Source organism: Xiphophorus hellerii, chromosome 13 (assembly GCF_003331165.1).
Source record: "Xiphophorus hellerii strain 12219 chromosome 13, Xiphophorus_hellerii-4.1, whole genome shotgun sequence".
NCBI classification, from domain to species: Eukaryota; Metazoa; Chordata; class Actinopteri; order Cyprinodontiformes; family Poeciliidae; genus Xiphophorus; species Xiphophorus hellerii.
The window spans coordinates 10,778,801-10,801,591 of NC_045684.1; the positions used below are offsets into that span (position 1 = coordinate 10,778,801).

Genomic DNA, 22,791 nt, shown 5'->3' on the forward strand with positions numbered 1-22,791 from the left:
GAGGTCGCAGACTGACAGCGGCAGCATGAATAGAGTCTATTCTCCCCTGCTGATTCTCCATTGTTCAGGCTTTACTTTAATTTTCTAAAATGAGATGGTTTTATTTATTTAAGAGGTCACAGAACACATCTGAATTAAAATTCATTAGAACATCTAATACTGTTTTCTTGAGCAATTTCTCTACTAAAAATGTTAGATTCTTACAAAAACAATACAACTATTAAACACAGAGCAGTTAAACTACTTTATGAAATACGGAAACTATAGAACAATAAAAATAAGATTTTTGTGTCATTCAGAACTTAACATGCAGCTCTGGAAAAATTTAAGAGTCCACTGCACTGAACCAAATTGAAAACCTCCTGGTTATTCCACCAAATATTGATTTCTGAACTCTCCCCGAGTTAAAATACTAGTATTATTGTTTCTAAATGAATATAAACTTGTTTTCTTTACATTGAGGTCTGAAAGCACTACATCTTTTTTGTTATTTAGACCATTTCTAATTTTCTGCAACTAAAAACAAAATTTTTGCTTGGAATTTCAGAGACATGTTGTCAGTAGTTAATTGGATAAAAGAACAATGTTCACTTTACTCAAACATAGACCTGCAAAGAGTAAAATCTGAGAAACTGATCATTGTACGTGGTCTCTTAATGTTTTCCAGAGCTGTAGACCAAGACTGCAATGGCTTTTTACTTTCTGATAGTGGATAACATTTGAGTTAATTTAGTTTAATTTGAGTTGAGTTTGACTTTATTAAAGAGATACAAAGATAATTTAAAAATAAAAAAGCAAATAAAAGAACAGCAGTAAAGTATATTTACACATTGTGATTTCATGGAAAATCAATAAATATATTAGGTGTCGTTCATATTTGTGTCCAGACGCCTGAAGGTCCCATGTTCATCTGTTTAAACTATATTTTATTAAGTATAAACAGCATAAATATGTCCAGTCAACATGAGATGAGTTCTGTGACCCAGAAAATCTTCTGACATCCTATTAAATTATCGCTTCTGGTCATTTCTGTACATCATGTTTGTTTTCTGGAGCTTAAAGGAGCATTAAATGAAAAGAAAAGCAGTCGAGAATCGTTTCTTCCTTAATTTAACCTACAGGGTGACAGCGGAGGTGAAACACAACCCGACCAACACCATCGTGTGCAAAGCACAGGGCGAGTGGAACGGCACGCTGGAGTTCACCTACAGCAGCGGGGAAACCAAAGTGATCGACACGTGCAAACTTCCTGTCATCAGGAAGAAGCTGCGACCCGTAGAGAGGCAGGGCAAGATGGAGTCCAGGTGAAAACAAACATCCAGGCACTGAAGATTTTAACAGAATTATTTAAAATACAAGTTTTTATCCTAAACTTGTTCCTCATTTTATGTTACGTTTACAACAATGAATGCTCTTTATTTGGATTGTGCATGGCGACTTTTTGTATCGAGTCAAAACTTTGTCCAACTTTCAACTGGTCCTACAAAGTGTGAAAAATAAAAATATGGTGCTAGTGTGAACCATAAACAAAGACAGTTAATATTACTAAAACTAAACATTTAATGTAGGGCGGTCTAAGTTAACGTGCTAACGCATGCAAAAAAGTTTAGTGCACCGATATGACATAACTCGGATTAATCACATTAATCGTTTATTGTGACCTAAACATCTCTGTCCTGTGGAGGGTCACCTCGTTCACAGCAGTGCAGATTCACAAGCGCCAGGAAATAGATGTGTGGTGTCTGGGATGACGGCATGCCAGCTCCATTGTAAATAGAAAAAGACAGGAGTACATTTTTGCCAAAATCTCAAAAATTTCCTGGGAAAAACTTGGAATTTCTGAGTTTGAAGTTTTTTCTATAAAATTTGAGATTATTCTCAAAATTTCAACTATTGAAACTCTGAAATGTCCAAGTTTGATAAGTTATCCTTCCAACCAATTTTTAGTTAACATTTCTAAATTAAGCTTGAAACAAAAAATACAATTTCTAAACAGTTTTCTTGAGTATAAAAACCTGGAAAACTGAGATGTTTGGTTTAAGACAATAAAATTTTCTTTTACATTTCTAGGACAATGTGCATTGTGTGATTGAGCCGACTACATTCTTAATTGATTGACGGCACTAATTTAAACACAAAGCAGTTAAAAGATCTCACTATTCTGAGTCAGAAAAACCAAAATGTGCAACGGAGTTCGTTGAGCAGGAAGTTGTGTATGAAATAGATCTCTGAAGTCAAGCTTTTGTACAAACAATCTTTTCTTAAAACTTTATTTGATCATCTTCAACATTTAGAGCTGACTTAGAAAGTCAAGTACAGTTAGGTCAGAGTTCATAACTGTGCCTTGTTTCTTCTTGGTTTGCAGGCGGCTGTGGCAACATGTCACCAAGTCTCTGAAGGAAGGAAACATGGAAGAAGCCACGGAGCACAAACACAGGCTGGAGGAGAGTCAGCGGGTGGAGGAGAGGAAGAGAGCAGCGGATAACAAACCCTGGAAACCAAAATACTTCACTAAGGAGGTACAGATAAAAGGCTATGCTGGTGGGGAGAGAGCAGAGCATACACAACCATAATTGACAGCGCTAAGACTCTCTTCCTGGCTGTGATTGGTTGTTTCTGACTGTGGAGTATTTATCCAGGCAGAGAAGCTTGATTTTTACAGATTCTGTCTTAGGCTGTACTGTCAAGATATGGTGACAATTTTAACAAATATGTAAAAAAAAATTATTATTTTTTAAATAAAAGTTACATACTGCAACTTTAAGGACAGCAAAGTCAGTGATTTTGGGTTTGTAGGAAGAGGCAGCAGCATAATCTACAAACCTGACCATCTACAGTCAGGTTTGATGGTCAGTTTCAGAAAACTCAAAATATTTTTTACTAAACTTAAGAAATGTATCTCGACTTCTAATTTCAGTAGAAGTTTTATTTATGCAGCACTTTTTCAGGGCAGTTCAAAGTGTTTCACATGAATCAGAAGAAAAACAAAAACACAAGTACAACAGAAGCTAAGTAGATAGTATTTTCTAAGTTTGTTGGTATAGTATAAATGTTGGCCATGTTTGATTCTTGTCCTGGGTTGCCAAGTAATCCACAATTTATACTAACAGGAGTTTCTCTAGTCCTAAGGTAATGAAACAAAGGTTTTAGACATCAGAATGAGAGAAAAGTTGTAAACATTGTGTAAACATCTAATTTTTATTGCCGACACGCTAACGTAAGTTGTGCTTTGTGCAGGGAGACGGTTGGATCTACAACAACCCGCTGTGGAAGTCGACCTGACAGCGGAACGACGCGCCTCCTGCGGATAAAAACCCCGTCCTCCAAGCTGAGGCCTGGTCGCAAAGCGAAGCGGCGGCGTCCTCCACGGACCTTCAGATTCACAGACGGTGGAGACAAACATGAAGAAAGCGAGGTGCCAAAGGGATTTCCTCCGTTGGAACCAACAGAGCGAGCCTTTGGACCCCCGGGACTGAAGAACACTTTTATAGTCTTACTGGTTACAGTAGAATATTTCTATTTTTCACTTTGCTAAGGCCTTTTCTTTCCCACAGTGACGACATTTAGCACTTGTATTAGCTTGACTGGTCATCAGTGTTGAAGCTTTAGACCCGATCAAGTCTTCTGTAACACACCACACTGTAGCTGTAAATGAGTTTGTTAATGAAGCACTTTTACCAGAGGAAAATTAACTATTTTATACGTCACAGTGGCTCTTACCTCTCTGAGCTTTACAGAAATCTAACCCTATTGAAAGAAGAGATTTAAACTGAAATGTACGACGTTATATCATAGTCTATATTATTACACAGTGTTTTTGTCTGCACTCTGAATGTATCTGGCCACATTTTAATATATACACCGTAATTGTATTGACCGATTCAACATGGACACCCGTTTTTTCCCCCCTAAATCTTCATTTAGCAACGACTCACTCAGTGGATGAAAATCAGCTGTCAAACAGAATATTTCCATTACTACCTCATGTTTTTGCTACAAACTTGTTTCCTGGTTCGTTTGTGGCTCAAAGCTCCTGGGTCCACTGCGTCTGTTTTGTATCTGTAACCTCAAGATGACGCTGGTGTAATTAGGCAGCAGCCCCTCAAACGCCCAGCCTGCTCCAGTTTATGCTTCTCCTTAGGTTGCCCATGTTAATATGGATGAGGCAGTTTGCAGAAACTCTGGAGGGGGTTCGCTGGAAGGCTGCCTCTGAAGATGAGAGGATCGACTCCATCAACCACAGGGGAGAGGAGGATATGTACTGGTTAATACTACTCAAAGGAGACAAACCATGTGGCCAACTTCCAGATTTTATAAAATAAAACTAAGGATTTAAACTCGGATGGTTTCTTTCTTGCTGTGACGATGAGCCCAGCGCCAGTTTGGAGTCGAGTACAACAAACAAATGTCTCATAATCTTTAGTTTTCTGATGTTTCAGCTCATGGCTTCCTTTCTGCCATAAATAGAAGTATTTTATATTTTAAAGGGAACCTATTATGAAAAATTCACATTTTGCACATTTTTATATTTCTATTTGGGTCTCTACTGCTTAAAACACCCAGGCGTTTTTCACACTTTGTTAGTGTTTTCTGTTTTGAAAAATGAGCCGTATTAAAAGCCTCTTGATTATTAGGTGACAAACAATGGGCGCTGTGCCGTTACCTAGCAACCCAGCACGTTTGGTGAGCCGGTTTTACCTCTCTATGCGTCGTCAGTGGCTGCCGGAAAAGACAAGAGTTTTATTGTTGGCTTACCTTTCAGTAACCACTTCATGCATTCTTGTTTGTTGGGCAGGAGGCTTCCCTTCTGCTTTTCAAAGATGTACAGTTGTACATTGCGCATCTGTTTTCAACCATTTACGTGTGAATGTAAACGTTGAGTTGGGGGGCGTGGCCAGAAGCACTTCATTTAGATTTAAAGTGACAAGATGCTGTAAAACAGGTCATTCTGGAAAAGATAAAACGGCAAATCAAAATCTCATTATCTAAGAATGATTTTGTTCAAAAAATGAGAATGTTTTATATAGTTCACACATATCCTAACTTGTTAAATTAAGCATAATGGGTCACCTTTAAAATTAACCTGAAGGACAGGATGGAAATTTTACATAGAAAATGTGCAGGAGTCCTAATTTTGATTAATTAATTTTGATTAATTCGAAATACATATTTTCTCTTGTCACTTTACAAACTTTAAATCACTTTATTGGGATTTTTGTGTAACAGACCAACTACAAGCAGTGTGCCTCTGTTGAGTGGAGGGAAAATGACACAATAAAAGTCTGAAAAGTGTATTTTACATTTGAATTCAGCTCGCTTTGCTACAATAACCCTAAATCAACTGCAGGGCCACTAATTGCCTTTAGATGTTTTGTTGTAATTGGAGACCATCTGTGTGTGATTTAATCTCGTAAACCCAGCTGTGAAGGCCCCAGAGGTTTGCCAGAGAACATTGGGGAACAAACAGCAGACAGACCAGGGAGAAAGTTGCGGAGAAGTTCGGAGAGTTTTCATTAAAGAAGCAGCCAAGATCCACTGATCAGGACAAGCATTAGATCTGATCTGCAGGTATTCCTCTCTGCAGTTTGCTACAAGCATGTAGGGACAAATATGGGATGTTTTCTCAGTAGAGACGGGAAAGCTGGTCAGAGTTAATGAACCAAGACGGGCCAAACACTGGGCCAGAGGTTCACCAGATGTCTGTTGTTTCAAAACGTTTGAAAGTAAATCTCTGTTTTTATTAACACCCACCAGAGAGGAACATGTCCCACCCTCTCTGAGAAGAAATAGCCTGAGGTAATTTTCTATATTCTGCTCAGGATCAAAGTTTCTGGGAAATGACTTTACATGACTAATAAATATTCTGCCAGCAGGAGGCAGCGTAAGTCAGACTCAAAATTGTTTAGACAAATTAAACTACAAGTTAAAGTCTGGCTTTCTCATAATCTATTCCTAATATTAATGGGGGGGAAAAAACCCACATCGTGGTTCAAGTATATGAGCATGAAAACACAGGAACGAAGAGATTGTGAAGTTTAAGTAGAAAAAAGGGATGAACAGGTGGAGGATGAACAGACACCTAAATCTACTTGGATCAGAGATTTCTAATCTCCAGGCCCAGAGTTCTGGTTTCCAGCAAGTTTCTGCTTTAATATCAGGTCATTAGCAGGACTCTCTTTAATTTGAGCATCAAGGATAAGGGACACATCTAAAAGTTGCAGAACTCCAGGCTTTAAAGGCTGCAGCTGAGGACCTTGGTTTAGATGATAGCAAATATTTGTGTTGAAATGGCCCAGTCAAAGTTCAGATCTAAATACAATGGAGAAACTTTGGTGAGGCTAGTTTGTGATAAAAGTGTAAAAGGTTAAGGGGTTTTGTAACTAAATGGCTGCTCATCTCTGGATTATAACTCCTGCATCAGTTCAGAATTACAGATTGTCACATTAAAAGTGTTACAATAATATCTCTGTGCATGGATGCTACAACACTGAAAAACTCCCTGAAGTAACAAATCTCCTCTTACCTGACGGGGCGTGGACAACAGGAGGGGAAGGCTGGAGGCGCAAGGGTCAAAGGTCATGCAGAACCTCCAGTGTTCTGCTTCTGAGATGCATCAGGTGGGATTTGTCCCTGCAGATCTTCTGCACGTCACAGTAACATCTACAGGAGAGGCCGAGTTACACAGCAGGACGGCGAGTTGCAACAAGATGTTTGGTGTTTTCCATGACAACCAGCAGAGGCTCTGATGCTGATGAAAAGAAAGAGGTTATGACATCTTCACATGAAATCAATAGAACATCTGATCATCTCTGACTGATGAAAGCTGGATTACAAATTAGACTCAAGCCTGAAATGATGTCGGCTTCCACCAGTGAAGCCAGATTTCAGTTTCATCTGCTGAAAACCCCAAGAAACGTGAAAGCAGAGCGAGATCGATACTTTAACTCCTACCTGCAGACCACAAACCTCCCCGATTGTTTTACTGCCCTTTCTCCAGTTCTCCCATGATTCACCACACCTGATTTCTGTAGATAATCAACTGTGGAGCCAATCGGATCCTTTAAATCGGGGGTGAGAGCAGAGACGTCTGAAACACGCAGGAGACTCAAGTTCAGTTATTTACCATCATTTTCAACGCTGAATAAGAAAAGTAATGTTTGCAAAATAAAAGCATGCACACGTGTTTCTGCAAATCCATAATAAAATCATAAAACTTGCCACACACCTTTTAGGTCAAAATAAATCAAAACAATATATTTCTCAATCCATTTCAGAAAACAAAGTTCAGACGTTTTTTTTTTTTTTTTTTAAAAACCGACAGGAAGTAAGGATGGATATGAGGAGGGATGGACAAATATTACAAACTCACCAACAGATGGACGTAAGAAACTGATGGACGTCTGGCCAGAAAAGTTGATGGTGAAGGACAAACCGATGCAAGAAAGAAAATGATGGATTGATGTGAAAAAGGAGGAAGGACATATGGACACAACTTTCAAACTCCAGTACTCGAGTTATTCTGAAACTTCTGGACATAACGTGTGTGGGAGAAAGGACCCCAGGGAATCGCAGACCCGTTTTCAAAAAAGAGAGAGTAAGAAAAAAACAAGTCTAAAAGTTTTTCACATTCAGTTTTCTTCTTCCATATTCATCCAGATCTGGTAAGAAAATCTGGTCAATAAAAACTCAAAACATGTTAACACACTCCTTTAAAAGCTCCCAAATTTATCTGAGATGCAGTCTTCTTTTCAGATCAGGAATGTCACGAGGAAAATTTCCCAGCATTCTTCCCAAACACACCAGCTGAGGATGAAGTGGTTCTTCATGCAGATCTGCAGTCAAAGGTTAATGCTGCCATCAAGTGGTTCAGTTTGCACTCACCTGACTCCTTTGGAGAAAAAAACCCCCAACTTATTTTAAACATGAACACAGGAGTTTATAAAAACATCACACTCAAACATGGCTGTTTTGTTTAGGAGTATATTTAGAGGTGGCACAACTGAACAAAATGTAAAAATGTAAACTCTGAAGGTGAGCGGGGACAAATCGGAGACTGCATCCAACGAAAAGTGTTCAGGAAAAACCGCAGTCGGAAAAGCAACATTTTCATCCGGTTCAAGGAAAAAACTTATCACATGAGGAAAAGTAAAAGTACATCACATTAAGGCTTAATCTGGACTCTGTCCTCTCCGTGCTAATGAGAATCCAAAAGGACACGATGCAGTTTTAGGCGAAGTGCAACAACACATCGAAATGTCACTGTTCCAGCAGCCTGCGGCCTCCAGAGGAGACAGTCGGTAAAAACGAGAACAAAGCGATTCGGACGCATTTGAAAGAAAACAATCAGAAAACCTCCCCTTCTGTACAATGTGGCAAAACAAATAACAGCTGTACGATGTGTTTTAAGTGTCTCTGGCTTGATAAAAACAGAAAAAAACTTTCCCAAAGCGTGCATAAAAAAAAGAATCTTTCAGTTTCTGTCGTCATACGAAAACAGTGCAGCGTCCTTTTAAAAAGAGATGCAGAGCTGTGTCCCAAATTCATACAGCACAACCCGGCTGAAGCCTGTTCAAACTGGAGAAGGGAGACATTTTTAAATAGAGTGTTTACCATCAAGATAGCTATGAGGGGGAAATAGAATTTTATCATTTTTAAAGGTTTCTCCCCAAAAAACCGAAGTGTGCTTTTGAATTTACTTCTTCACACCAACAAAATCCAGATCTTCCTTATGTGAATTCTTATAGAACAAAAAAGCTTGGGAAAATAAAAAGATTATGGCAGACCTGCAAACCAAAATAACAGAGTGTGGGTGTGTAGCACAGTATACAGAGAACTGGTGTGTGGCATTGTGAGAACTTTTGCTACAAAGATGGAGGAAGTAAACCTGTGAAGAGCAAAGGTTTACCCTCAGCCAACAAAAATAGTTTCTCTGCTTTAAATATTTTAAGTTCTGGGAAAGTAAAACAAAAGTTCAGCTGATGAAAGACACAACAGTTCATGGAGTCAAAAGCCAAACCAGTCAGCGGACCACACCAGCTGTTTGTTGGCAAAAAGTTAATCAGCTGCATTGCTTTCAGCCGTTTTTACTTTTTGAACGTCCGCCGTCAGCACTGCAAATTTCGCAAAAGATCACCTTGCATGTTAAGCCACTATAATTACCCTTTACTGCAATTGTTTTTCCTCTGTGTCTGAGCCAAATGAAGGAGTGTTTGGCTCACTGTGCATCAGTATAATAACATCCCTTCTTTCACCACATGAGAAGGATTAGATTGAGGTGACGTATTTTAGGGAGAAACATTTATGTGGAGAAAGTAACCAGAGGACAAACAGAGCTCCAAAGCTACTTTAACGCAATAAAATATGGAATAATTACATGGGAAAAAGTGAGACTCGCACAAAAACGTCATAGCTCACTAGTAGAGCAGGTTATTCTAATGTTGGGTGGAGTGATGCATGCAGAACTGCTTCTCTGCATCTGGAATACAAAAATTCTGTGTGCTCCAGATTTCTTCTGCTTGGAAATAACATTAAAGTTCTGAGGGGTCCAGTCAAAGTCCTGACTTAAATTTTAATAGAGCATCTGTAGAGGGAGCTGAAGGGTGACGGCAGAGATGCAGGCCGACCTCAAAGATTCATCAAATGATCAAAATAACAACGAAGGCATGAAAAAAAGCCTGAGTTGAATCACTGAGATGGTAAGAAAAACGTTTCCACTGAACAATCAGGGCCTGAAGAATTCAATGAAAAACACCTGTAATTATTTTAGTCAAAATTGTTCCTCCTTTTCCAGTTTTGTTTTGTGTCGTATGCTTGTCGGAAAGAAACCTTAATAGTTTTGAGTTTCACTGCACTCGTCATGAGCTGCCAGCCTCAACATCATTTAAGCTACTTTTCTTCTTGCAAGTTATGAATTTTTGAGGTTTTATTTTTGTACTTTTTGGTAAAGTAACAGCTAGATCAGTAACCTGGTTCAAAATTGCCTGACATTTCCGCCGAGGGCAGCAGGTATGTGGTGCAGTATTAGGACACAGCTCCTTACATTTGGTAATTTAACTTCCCGTTACAACCGATGTCGCTCCTGACAGCCGTACTCTTCACCAAGTTATCACAAAAATCCTCCTTCACATTTCTGTTGATTTTCAAATCAAAATTTAAAAGCAAAACAAACAGAAAAGTCTAATCACCAGGTGTGGTCAGCAGCAGTTGCATTACAAGCCAAAGTAAAAAGAAAGAAGCCAAAAATGTGAACAGCAACAAGGTAAAATTCTGCAATATAACTAGGCTTTGCTCAATCAAGAGCGCCCCCTGTAGCCCCAATTTGTAATGTATATATATTTTTCTCTACAGGTCACTTGCTTGTTTTTAAAAAGCCTAGCAGCAGAAATGTACAATCAATGCAATTTATGGAAAAAAAGGGGGAGATGTAAAAAAATTCACATTCAAATTCTTTCAATGAAATCTGAAGCCCCTCTGTGTAGTTATTGCATTCACTGTTCTAGTTGCTGTCATAAAAACAAAACAAAAAAACAAGCGGAAAACCCAAGAACTGAGCATTTAAAAATCACAATGATCCAATATATTACCATCATTTTAGAGATTTTTTTTGTCTTTACAGAACATATTTACACATTAGGCCAATTTCTTATAGAATTTGTTGGAAACCAAAAGTCAGAGAGGCAGGCAGACGTTAAGGAGATGAGGATGGTAAAACGGTTAATATTGCAGATGTGCTGCGTGTAGACGGTGACGTTCCTCCATACCGCATACTGTCCTCTGTACACGCGTCAGGAACAAAGTCCTCTGCTCTCCCTCCGGCGTTCCCTCGCTCTTAGCAGTGAGTTCCCATGTGCTAATGAGCGAGGTCAACGGGTCTTTGGTGCAAACGTTCCTCATTCCACGGATCACCAGATCTCCTGACTGATAATCAGGTCAATAACAACCCCCCCAACACACACACACAAGAAAATGTTAAAAAACAAAAATTAATCAACGTTTAATCAATTAGAGCAGCCCTATGCCTCGCCACATTCAAGTAGAAAGTAGAAAAACAAAACAAAACAAAAAAAGCAAGACAGACGTCCTCGGGATAAAACGAACGACGATTCTGGACAGGCCAGATGTGACGCTTCCTCGATAAATGAGGGCGCTCTAACGAGAAGCGCTCCTGACCACCTGCCAGGCACACAGCCGTCCTTGTGTTCTTCTTCATTGGTTGTTGGAGGTTTCTTTACGTTCGTGTGAGTTCAGAGCCATCTTTATTTTTTGGGGAGTTTCTTGCCCTTCTTCAGGACGAGTTTGTTCTTGATGTGTCCTCGCTTCCTCTTGGCAGTCTGCTCAGAGACAGAACAAAAAAAAAGACATCAGTGTGATCAACAGGGTGCAATCCAACAGAAACTTATGGAGTCCAGGAACAGACCCTTCAAGATAACAATTATTTATTAATTAATTATTATTTCATCAATTAAATCAGCATAGTTTTTGTCAGTATGATGACAAATTACATCACAGTGAAAAGACGCTAAATATTATTTAAGTTCAAGAAGTACACATCAAATTCAAAGACAACTATTTATTAATATTTTACCAGTTTGGTGATGTGTAGTTTTGCCACAAATGGGAATTTAAGGACAATCATCATTTTGATACGACCCAAAAAAATGACAATGAGTTTGACATCCCTGATTCAGAGAAATGCAAGCTGAGAAAGATCAAAACAAATCTTTCACTTTCAGTTTCTGGTTGGATGGACAGATGAATGAGTAGACAGACAGATGGAAGAACGAGTTGACAGGCAGGTGATCAGACTGGATGTACAGATGGACAAATAAAAGGACACATGTACAGAGATGGTTGGACGGACAGTTGTCGTGTCTTTACGGAAAGATACGAATGGACAGACGAATGGACAGATTGGTGAATGAACAGAAATGAATGGATGGATACACGAATGAATAATTGGCAGAACATGGAGAAAAACAGATATATAGATGTAAGGACATATGAACAGATGAAGAATGACAGATGGACACAATGAACAGACTGACAAGTAGATGAATGGATGGATGGATGCGAGTAAAAAAGGACAGGTAGGCGATAAACATCATTGGATGGATTGGTACAGCATTTAGACTCCCTAAATAAACACACATGCTGATCTGGCCTAAGGGCACATCAATGTTGTTCTGCAGCTGATGTAGAAACATGTTTCCTTATTAACGCAGGTGTGTGTGGATCATTGGAGTAAATGGTCGAGCGCATCATAAAACTCAAACTGCAGCTAAAACCATCTCTTCTTAAAAGAAAAACGCTCACCTTCTTAGAGGTGTACTTCTGCTTGGACACCACGCTGCGGAGCTTGTGGTCCAGAGCCTCTCTGTTCTCCAGCTTCTTCACCTTGTAGATCCTGACGAGCCAGTGCTCGGAGGTAAACGCCTCCTCCAGGTGCTTGAACTTGATGTCCTTGTTGCCGATCTCGGCGTTGCGCGTCCGGTCGAAGCCAGGCGGCGTTCTGAAATCCAGCTGGGAGAGAAACAATGTTTTTTGTCTTTTGTTAAGGTTTTCCTGAGATTTTAAATTCAACTCTGCTTTGTAGCCCAAATATTTTGCGTATGACTTTATAAAAAACATTTATTCTTTTACATAAACGCAGTCATCCAGTTCTTAATACAAACAAAGGCTTTATAAGTTGTACTACTAATAACAAAGGTTTGAAAAAACAATAAAAAAGAGACATTTCTACAGATCTTTATTAAGCTGTACCATTGAGTAGGGATTGAAAACACACTCTGGTCACTAAAAGATGTAAAATATCAGCCTCGCAAGAGAAAGACAAGATTTTACCAAAACTTCATAAACAAAATGTTGATAAATTTGCCGCAAGAACCAGTAAAAGTACAAATTTCTCTCTTTGCGAGGCATGCCTCAACCTTCAAGGTTTCACAAATAACAATCAGTGTAGAAAGATTTTGTATAGTTTTACAGTTTAAAGTACTGCTGGATCTTTTATGAAGTGGTGCTCATACGAATAACAGCCTTAAAAGCTCTTTGTGTGTTTACACACACACTTTGTTCAAAGCAGAATAGTCCAGTTCTGACTCTACGAGACTAAGCGTTTCAGATTTTGATCAAGAAATGTTTAAATTAAATTCTGAATCCTTAGGAAATCTGTGGAAAAGCTTTTTAATTTACTACAGACGACAAAGTTAATTTGCAAAGTATTATCCTGACAGCAACTGGATCACACCAATCACAAAAACCTTTCACAGGAAAGATGTTGGCATAATATCTCAGGAACTTGATGAATTCCAGTCATTTGTGTAACTACCAGAGATAAAATTATGAAATTGTGACTTTTCCTCTCTGGACCAGAAATGTTAAGAGGGATTAGGCTAGTGCTTAAAATTGGCCAATCGTTTGTTTTATCAGCCCTGACTAATACCAGCTTAGACATGCCAACATTTTTCAGTCAGCAAATGTTCAACACCAAGAGGAAATCTTAGTTACCCATTGTCAGCATTGGCAGAAAATTTACAAAATTAAGCCACTATTCAGTCTGTACAGTTAATTTAAGGTGCAAAACAACAAAAGAGTATAACATTTGAAACAGATAACAGGAAGGCTGGAAGGAGAACAGCAAAGTCTCTCCATTTTATACTTCTCGGCTTCCAACTTTTGTCTGGTTATGAGCCATGATGGATTTGGAAACATAGGCATCCTTTAGAAAAACAAACTCAGTTTAGTGTGAGACAACTAGCTGCACTAACCGCTACCGTCCATGTGGAAGAGTCAGCGACCATCTGCTGGACAACACTCTTATTGTTTTGTTTGAAGTTTGTACATTTATAAATCAGCTAATTTTTATTTTCAAAATTTCCTTGCTGATCCCATTTGTACATTAATGACTCCACATCGGACTTGTGTTGGTCTAGTGTGGGTTCTTTTAACTTCTACCAAGCACCAACACATTCAGCTGGACTCAGATTAATGTCTCAACTCCTAATTCATTGGATAAAAACACTTAAAATAAAGTTACACCCCAAAGCTGCTGTGCCAAATTTAAAGCTGAACAGATTAAAAATAAAAAACACAGCCGAAACTTAATTACAAAAGATAAACAGAGTGTGATAACACTGTGGAGTTTCCCCTTGGGCAACAAATCCATTACATTTTTTGTTTGAGGCTCTCAAACAACCTCTTGTGTCTGTTACTCGGCTCTAAAAGCCCTTGACGGCTCGTCCTTCAGAAGCCGCTGCTGTGTCCTTTCTGCCTCTGGTTTCCGAGCTACAGTTACATTCAACATTGTGTTTTTCCTCATGCTTCCTCTTTCTATCTGTGCCACAGTTGATTCATCTTATTTCTGTTCTCTCTCTGCTTCAGAGGGCAAATATTGTGAAATATTAGAAATGGAGGCTTTAGTGTTATCACGCCTGCCACAGATATTGAAAATTTCACCAGTCAGCCTTGTTATAGCTGCCTATCTTTTATGGATTTACACTTTCTAAACATAAAAACAATTCAGGGCACTATTTTTACTGTTGCAATTATTTCTTCATGTTGCCGTTTTCAATCACACTGAAACAACTGAGGGTAAAGGTGCCACAGTTTGTTTTGTTTAGCAGTAACTCAATTTGTGGTCACATTGTATTGTGAAGTTTGTCATCAACCGTAATTTTTTTCGAACTGCAAATTCCCACAACTCCATAAGCGGTATAGCTGAGATTTTTTCCTTTAATGTCTCAACTATTCTCTTGTTCTTTTATTGTTTGTTACCATGAGAACATCAATAAAACCTGTGCTTATTGAATGCTGATTGTGTAAGTTAAGGAGCCATGATGTTTTAGCTGCTGCATTGAAGTAGCTCATTAAATAGAAGTTTGTTGTTGTTAGGCTCATGCAGTGAACAGTGACAGATTCATAGTCAAAAGGCTGAGGTAATTTCTACTTTTTAAATAAACTTCTTAATTTCCATATTCCTCATTCTTATCATCAATAAAGAAATGTTTAAATCTTTTTTTATAAGGTATTATACAGTATTTGTTCCTGAAACCTGAAGTCCACTTGAAGTGACTGGCTCAGTATTTTCCAAACAGAGCATCAGTAAAGTGTGTTTAGAATACACCATGTTTCTCTTAGTTTTCTTTTTTTTCAGCGATGTGAAACTCTAATCTGCTCCCCAGACTCTCTCCCTTCATCTTGACCTCGGTGTTTTGTCTCTCCTGAGTTGCTCTGAGCTTCACCCGTCTGTCTCTCTCTCTCTGGTCTGCAGCTGCATTGATTCAGCCCAACTTGTAGGCTGAGCTGCATCTACAGCAAGGATGTAAGCACCTGGCAGGGCGGATATCCCATCTCTCCACCTGAAATCTGCCACGGGAAGCAGTGACAGATTTTTAAAAAGCTTCCTCCAATCCCTCATATTTTGTCTGACAGCCTCCAACACCACATGCCCCCTAAAGCAATTCCTCTAAAATCCCTTTCTGCCAGCCGGCTCTGCTTTGAAACTTCAGTGGCAGGAATCCTTCACCTTTAGTGCTGGCAGATGCCTGTTATTTCCTGCTGAAACTGTGTACTCTAAAATAGAGTGCGGCCTTTCCCTTTGATTGGTGACGGCAGCTGCTTGTTAGTTTTTGATTGCGCCACAGAACCGGAGCTCATTATTTGTAGCCGTGAAGTGGATCATAACACCAATAAAAATAAATCTCCTGGGAGAGGAATTGTTCCCGAGACTTAACCCGTCCCCCAGCAGGTGAAGAAACGATCTGCTGAAATGACTTTTTGTTGACGTCGGTCCCTTACCTGCATCTCACCAAATCGATAATACGACATCTTGTACATGAGGCAGTTGAGCAGAGTCGGTGAACCGGCCTTGTCCACTCTGAACTCTCCCTGCGGAGTGAAGTAGTCGCTCTCCTGAAAAACAAAAGGAAGCATTAATAATCAGAAAACAAACCCGTAACCGAGTACGTTATTCGCATATTTATTCGACCGTCTGGTTTCAACTTCCAGAGCTGAAAGGCATCCAAGAGCCAGAAATTAATTTAGTTTTATTTATAAAGAGAAAAACTAAAACGTTTATTTTTTGAATGTTTGCTGAATGATCAAAAGAAGGTGGAAATGTTTCACAGATCATGAAAAATATTTAGTAAATTATTTCTCATTAATCTTCTCTAGTTGAAATAAAATCTTAGTGTGAATGTAAAAGATCAACACAAGGGAAATGCATCTGAAGAAAACTTAAATGTCTTTTCTAAGTGATTAGTGGTTTTTATTATGCATTATATTGAGTGTTAGTTTTAATACATTTAATGAATGAAAAAAGGAACGTACAAAAATGTAATGTCAAAATAAACATTTGTTTATTTTATATAAGAAGCTAAACTAAGGGTTCATTTTAGCTAAATCCTGAAATCCAGCAGGAGAGCAAAGAGTCTTTTTGTGAAAAGTTCAAACCTAAATATTGGCTCACGCTGCAATTTATCAACATTGAATAGAATACTGGATTATGGATCGACAGTGGACGCAAGGTATCCACGGAAGATAGAGAGCACAGCTGCTATAAATCCACAAATATTTAAAACACCATTTAAAAACACTTACAAGTGCCTATTGTAGTTCAGACACTAAGAATACCTTCATATGCATCAATACGCGCACTGGAAACCATCTTGGCAAAAGCTAATGCCTGCAGTCTTGCTTATCTCTGCTCTTGGGGGTTACAGCCAATCACCACATTAGAAAATAAATGTCACTCCTGGATTGGCTGCTTTGGAAACCCAGCCAATATTGTGTCAGGTAGCATTATGTTGACGCATTTCAGTTTCCGAAGCTGCACTTTCCTATGATTATTTTAGATATTTTTTAAAATAAAAAAAAGAAAATTTGCCAATTTGCCAATTTGCCACACATAATTAGGAGTCAAATTGTTCAGAAAAATCCCTAAAATGGCAGGAACCAACTGTTTTAGTTGGAGCTTGTCTGCTAACAACCCCGATAGAGTTGGGCAGCTTCAAACAAAACTGACGGCTATAATGTTCATGAAGGCAGAACTGCTGAACTGAAAGATGTTTACTCTTCTGTCAGCCATCCTGTTTGTTACTTTGAATCAAATCAGACAAAAAAAAAACCAAAACAAACCCAGCTTTGTTCCAATAATGCGTCTTCATTCATCTCAGTCATCAGAGATGCATGTTTTCTTTTTCTTGTGGCCATTTCCAACATGAAACATCAATCTCTCACGCTGCTGCGTTTTCGTTCACAGACAGTTACCGCCATCCATCACTCACCCTGATGTCTTTGGGGTGCTCCCCTTCAGCGATCCTCACCATCCACAGGAACTTGTTTATATCGTCGCCGGAGTAGCCGATTACTCCTCCGAAGATGATCAGCACGTAATCCACATCCAGTGACCTCATAATCTCGTAGGCCGCGCTCTCATTGGACGACATGGCCTTCCCCACCTGAAAACATCAACAACTGGAGTTAGACTTTAATTGGGGTTTCCTGTTTTGAAAAGACGCCAGGCTTCAATACTGCAGGGGCAGAAAGGAGAATTATTGAACAGAAATACAATCATGTATTCTCTGTAATTACATTTCCTGTGGATAGACGCTGCAGAGACGAGAGGCAGCAGGTAGAAAACAAGACGGAGTGGAGCTGGAGGGCTTTAAGATTTAACTAAGAGATGAAAACATTTGTCTGCATTCTGCAGTTTAAAGAAAGAAAAATAAATCAAAGCTGAAAAAATCTGACAAGAATTGACTTTTATTTCCCTCAGTGAAAATTCGGCAGAACAAGTTTAAACAAGTGATGATGCATAATGTGGCAATTACATAAAAACTCGCTAAAGAGCTGCAAACGATTCAGTTGCAGGAAGAGGAATGCATTCGTGTCTCTGGATAAAAGAGCAACATCAGACGGAAACAGGGAGGTTTTACCAGAGCTATATGACTGTTGTTCCATGTGTTGTTATCAACCAGTGTGGTTCTGTTGGCCATGCCGGCTATCTGGTATCCGTAGTCCCACCACGACATCACGCGTGCGTGCTCGTCTGTGTTCTGTCTCAACCAATAATAAGCCTCTCGGAAGTCGTCAAGGATATTGCGAGTCCTAATGGGAAGAAAGAAAACAAGTAATCACACCGACAGGGAGGAGGACTGTGCAGAAGAGTGTCGACGTCTCCTGAGGTTTTCAAATTTTCTCGTGTTACAATCACTAACTGAATGCAATTAGCTTACACAAAGTAGAACATAAATGAAGTAGGGCTTCAAAAAATATATTTTTTTTCTTTTTAAATAATCGGCAGAACAACATGAATTGTAACATGATTTTTATTCAACTCTCTAACTTAGTTTTCATAGTGTGAGAACATATCGACAACGGCACCATCCAAACTACATTATTACTGTCATTTCTGTGAACGTTTTGCTGTTGCTACACTTGATCTTCCATTCATACATGTTTCACTGATGATGCAAGGTTCACTTGCTTTAACTATGTGTAGCGCCACTTGATATGATGCTCCAGCTGCCTTGTCACCAAAGTATGATAAAAGTATGAACTACCCTCTGCTGAAACTGTATTTCATTTAGCTTCCTGTTGAAAAATCTCCTGGAGATTTGTAAACAACGCTGTGGCAGTGGAGCTTCAGACACAGCCCATGTAAATCCCAACTTTAAAAAAAAATCATAATCATACTCCCTTCTTTATTACTTTGCTTGGCCCAGACACTGCATCATAGCCTTAGGCACTAAAAATCTAGCCATTTTGAATGTTTGCAGTTACTTTTTCTGGTTTATTTTTTGTCCTTGTGTCTCACCTCCCCTGAAAAGCTCTGCCTTGAGTCAATACAGTGTGGAAAACTGAAATTACAGCTGCAGCTCTTTTGGGGAGCATCTCTACCACCTGTGCACATCTGAATTTTATTTTGCCCATAATTTTGTAAAATAGATCAAGTACAGACAGATGTGATTGAAAGTATCTATGGATGTCAATTTTTAAGTCTTGCCCAAAAATTTCAACTGGATCTGGACTTTGACTAGGCCACCTGAACTTGAGTACACTTTTATTTAAACTATTCCATGACAGCTTAGGGTTGTTGTCCTGTTGGAAGGCAAACCTTTGCTTTGGTCTCAGCCTCTAATGGGAAAACATGTTTCAAAAACGTATCGTTTTAATTCCCCATAATGATGCTCCTCTTTGTGTTTGTAGATTAATATCCCAATATAGACATTAAAGTTTGTTTTTATAATCTGAAAAAGTTCAAGCAGCATGAATCCTGTAGCAAGGCCATTTATGCCTGCAGGAGATATTCATGTTTTAGAACCAGGTGCTTCTTCACAAAGAGTTTTCCATCTTAATGAGACTCATTTGCATAAATAAGGGCTATATTAGGTTAAGGTGCCGAATCAGAATAGAAAGATCTTATAAAAATAACTCTTCATAATAAATTAATAAGCTGTTGGTCATTAAATTTACCTCACAAAGAAAAGTCAATTAACCACATGGTTTATTTATTCCATTAAATCTCTGCGTGTGTAGGGGTGTGAAGGGGTGTGTATGCATACATCCAAAACGAAGAAGCAAATCTGACAGGCATGTAGCCAAGAATAGCATGATTAAACAATTGTCTGTGCTCCTACAGTAACGTTATAAAATTATGCACGAGAACTTGCGGGTCCACCATTTAGCCTTCAATATGTCTCCCTAAGGGCTTTAAAAGAATAATTAGGCCTTTGAAGCATGGCAGAGAGAATAATACATGAGCTTTTTACAAATTCAGAGAAGGTCCACCGGTGTTTGCGTTAACCTACAGAAACCATGTTAAACAATATATCATATCTTCCAGGGACACATCAATATTTCCATACAGCTCATGAAATATACATGTGCATGAACCCAAAGCTCTGCAGTCCTGCATATGTGCTAATTTGCAAGCAAGACGTTCAAATCGGTCTTCGTGCATTATGAACCATCAGAGCTGCTGGCAGTTATGGGATTTCCAAAAACAGAGCGACGCATGGCTCTCACCCGTCATGGTTGTATGATGCCAGCACCACGCTGGGACTGGAGTAGGCGTTGCTGGTCACCCAGGTGCAGTGGACGGCGAACATCATGAGCAGCATCAGCATGAGCATGGTGACGATGGACTTGATGTTGGGACCCAGACCCTCCTCTGCCTTCTCCTGCTCAGACACATGCTTGCGCACCTTGCCCGCCTGCAGGGGGAGACATGCGCTCTTATTACAGACGGAAAAATCCAAAAGCTTCCAGAGATATAAATTATTTAATGACATGCATTATTAATCCGTCTAAATGAGCAAAGTCTTTTGGAGTGTCCACAACTTTTTTTGTGCTGTGTGAAGACGCGTCAGAGAACTGCTGCGTGAAACGCTGTGATGAGTTAATATTATTTTACAGCTGAAAATCATGGCTCAACTGCAGAGGAAGACTGCAAACTGTTAATAAGCACAGCTCCGTCCTCTGAGATGAAAACGCAGAGTTTAAATCAGGGAAGAAAAATGTAAATGATGACACAAAATCAGATATTTCCAGGTGATGAGATGTTAAACTGAAACTAACACGTGTACTGCTATTGCTGCTTTTCCTACAGGCATAAAACATAAAGCTAAGTGTAAAAAAAACTGACTGTGGTTTTTGTGAAACCAGCCCCCAGCATTTGTGAGGAAGAATATGCTTAAAACTAAGACATCTTGCACAATCTAAATAGTTATGCTGCTTAAGGCTTCAAGAGTAGGAGGACTTGAACATTTTTTATCAATTTATTTTTTCTTGTTACTCTCCAACGATGCAATATTTGCGGTTTCTGCTGGAATTTACTCAGAGTTCTGTGTTCTTTCCTCCAAAGATAAAGATCCCTGGCTCAGTTCTTCTGTGTCTCTTATTTTACAGCCACTGATGGAGCTTCTGCTGGCATTAGCACTGTTTATCCCCTCCATTTTCTTCCTACAGAAACTACTCTAATCTCACTAAGTTGTGTCTCTTCCTTGACGAAAGTAAAGACACATCTGCTATTCACCAAATGCATTTTATTTCTCATAGAGAGTACTCTTGACTCAAGTGTTCCTTTTGTTTTAGTCTCTCTTTTCTGTTGGCATCAGCTATGTAAGTGTAGATTTTTCTCACTTATTGCAGATGTTTCAAAACTCATCCAAAAAGATGCTTCAATTATGCCATCTGGTCTGTTAATAGCATTAATAAGGCCTTTAAGGTCACCCGAGTCACCATCCATTCAGTTCAAAATTTTAGTTGTTTTCACTTAACCCAAACATGACGCCTTGAGAACTGTTTTGATCACGTCTCAGGTGTGAAAGGCTGTTAAACTGATTTAAGGCAGCAGTGTAGGTGTCAGAAAGATGAAACCTGAGGCCACTTCCTCTGCTTAGTCTTGCTTTTCACGGTTAACATAAAAAGCTTCTTTCCCTCCACTTTATTACCACCTTCCCTATCAAAAATGTGCATGTTGTTGTCTTCTAAAGAGTGTCATTGTCCTGCAGAAGTAGATGAATTGCAAAGTCATGACCATATAAGCCAGATCTTCAGTGTTGGGTCAGCGTTTTGTGTAGCTGCTGCTTAGTTTCTCGCTGAACTGGACCTGATACTTATCACATCTGAGTTGGTTTGGTTGTTTCACCCTTGGCTTGAACTAGTACTGGACAGTGGGGTTCGCTTTAAAATTCCCCGGAATAGACACTCGTGCTTGGATACTTTCAAAATACACGAGAAGTAAAATAAGCAATCTACCTTAAACAAAGTCCAACACTAAGCACAGGATGTGGCTGTTTGTCATCTTTCTCACACCTGCTGTGCAGCCTGGAAAGGTTACAAGTCTGACACTTAGAAACCAAAGTCTAGACACGAAGGAGCGTTTTACATCAGAACTGAGATCTCGTCAGAGAGGTGTTGTCCAGTTTCTCTGTAATTAAGCACGTAGAATTGCCTTTCTATTCCTTTCTGGCAGAAGGTGATCCTGTCCCAGAGCTTCTGTGTTCTGCTGGATGAATTCACTGAGGGTTATTGGTGTCATTAACTTTGTTTACTCTGTACTACTATCCTATGGGAAAGACCTCCTACTCAGTGCTTCTGTTCTTAGCCATGTCTCCTTGATGAAATAATACTTTGTTTTTCCATTTTCATAGAAAGTACTCTGTGCATCAGAGTTTTTTGTTTTTCTTTCCTACTGAAAGTCCTTTTGATTCACTGCTTCTGTGTTTAGCCATTCCTCCTGGAGTCCTTGGTAAAACTATTGCTACAATTTATTCATGCATCTCGTTTGTTTTTCATCCCAAACAAAGCTTTCCTGACCCGATCCTGATATGTTTTCTTTTTAGTGCATTACTTCTATAGATCACCACTCACTCTGAACATGGTAGTGAAGAAAGTTTCTTCTTGCCAAAAGGCGGATGTTCCTTTCCACCGTCACGCCCAGGATGAAAAAAAAATGGCTGAATGCAACAAGCTGGACTTCCTCAAAAAGACAACTGGCATGAAACTAAATATGACTGGTTTTGTAATATTCTTTGAATCAAACTATGTAATTGGATACAGATTGACAATATCCGTCCATCCATCCATCCATCCATCCATCCATTTTCTGTACACCCTTGTCTCTGATGGGGTTGGGAGGGGTGTTGGTGCCCATCTCCAGCAAACGTTTCGGGCGAGAGGGGGGGGGGGGGGGGGGGGGGGGGGGGGTCACCCTGGACAGGTCGCCAGTCTGTCGCAGGGCAAGATTGACAATATGAATGTCATAATGGATTGATTTTAATTCAATCCTAA

The 22,791-nt window shown here is 39.3% G+C and overlaps 2 protein-coding genes across 2 annotated transcripts in view; one reads left to right on the forward strand and one right to left on the reverse strand.

The window, feature by feature from the left end:
* osbpl10a (oxysterol binding protein-like 10a) overlaps positions 1–4,341 on the forward strand; it is an 85,517-nt gene extending 81,176 nt beyond the window's left edge. Inside the window, exons 11-13 of the mRNA XM_032580279.1 lie at positions 1,122–1,304; positions 2,366–2,519; positions 3,238–4,341. Coding sequence (XP_032436170.1) covers positions 1,122–1,304; positions 2,366–2,519; positions 3,238–3,282 — 382 coding nt within the window. The 3' untranslated portion in view covers positions 3,283–4,341. The remainder of the gene's footprint in view (positions 1–1,121; positions 1,305–2,365; positions 2,520–3,237) is intronic.
* Positions 4,342–7,964: 3,623 nt separating this feature from the next.
* Positions 7,965–22,791, reverse strand: part of LOC116730790 (dolichyl-diphosphooligosaccharide--protein glycosyltransferase subunit STT3B) — a 102,312-nt gene continuing 87,485 nt past the window's right edge. The window contains exons 11-16 of the mRNA XM_032580278.1: positions 20,023–20,210; positions 17,931–18,102; positions 17,280–17,453; positions 15,793–15,906; positions 12,313–12,519; positions 7,965–11,330 (exon numbers count right to left, since the gene is read on the reverse strand). Coding sequence (XP_032436169.1) covers positions 11,256–11,330; positions 12,313–12,519; positions 15,793–15,906; positions 17,280–17,453; positions 17,931–18,102; positions 20,023–20,210 — 930 coding nt within the window. The 3' untranslated portion in view covers positions 7,965–11,255. The remainder of the gene's footprint in view (positions 11,331–12,312; positions 12,520–15,792; positions 15,907–17,279; positions 17,454–17,930; positions 18,103–20,022; positions 20,211–22,791) is intronic.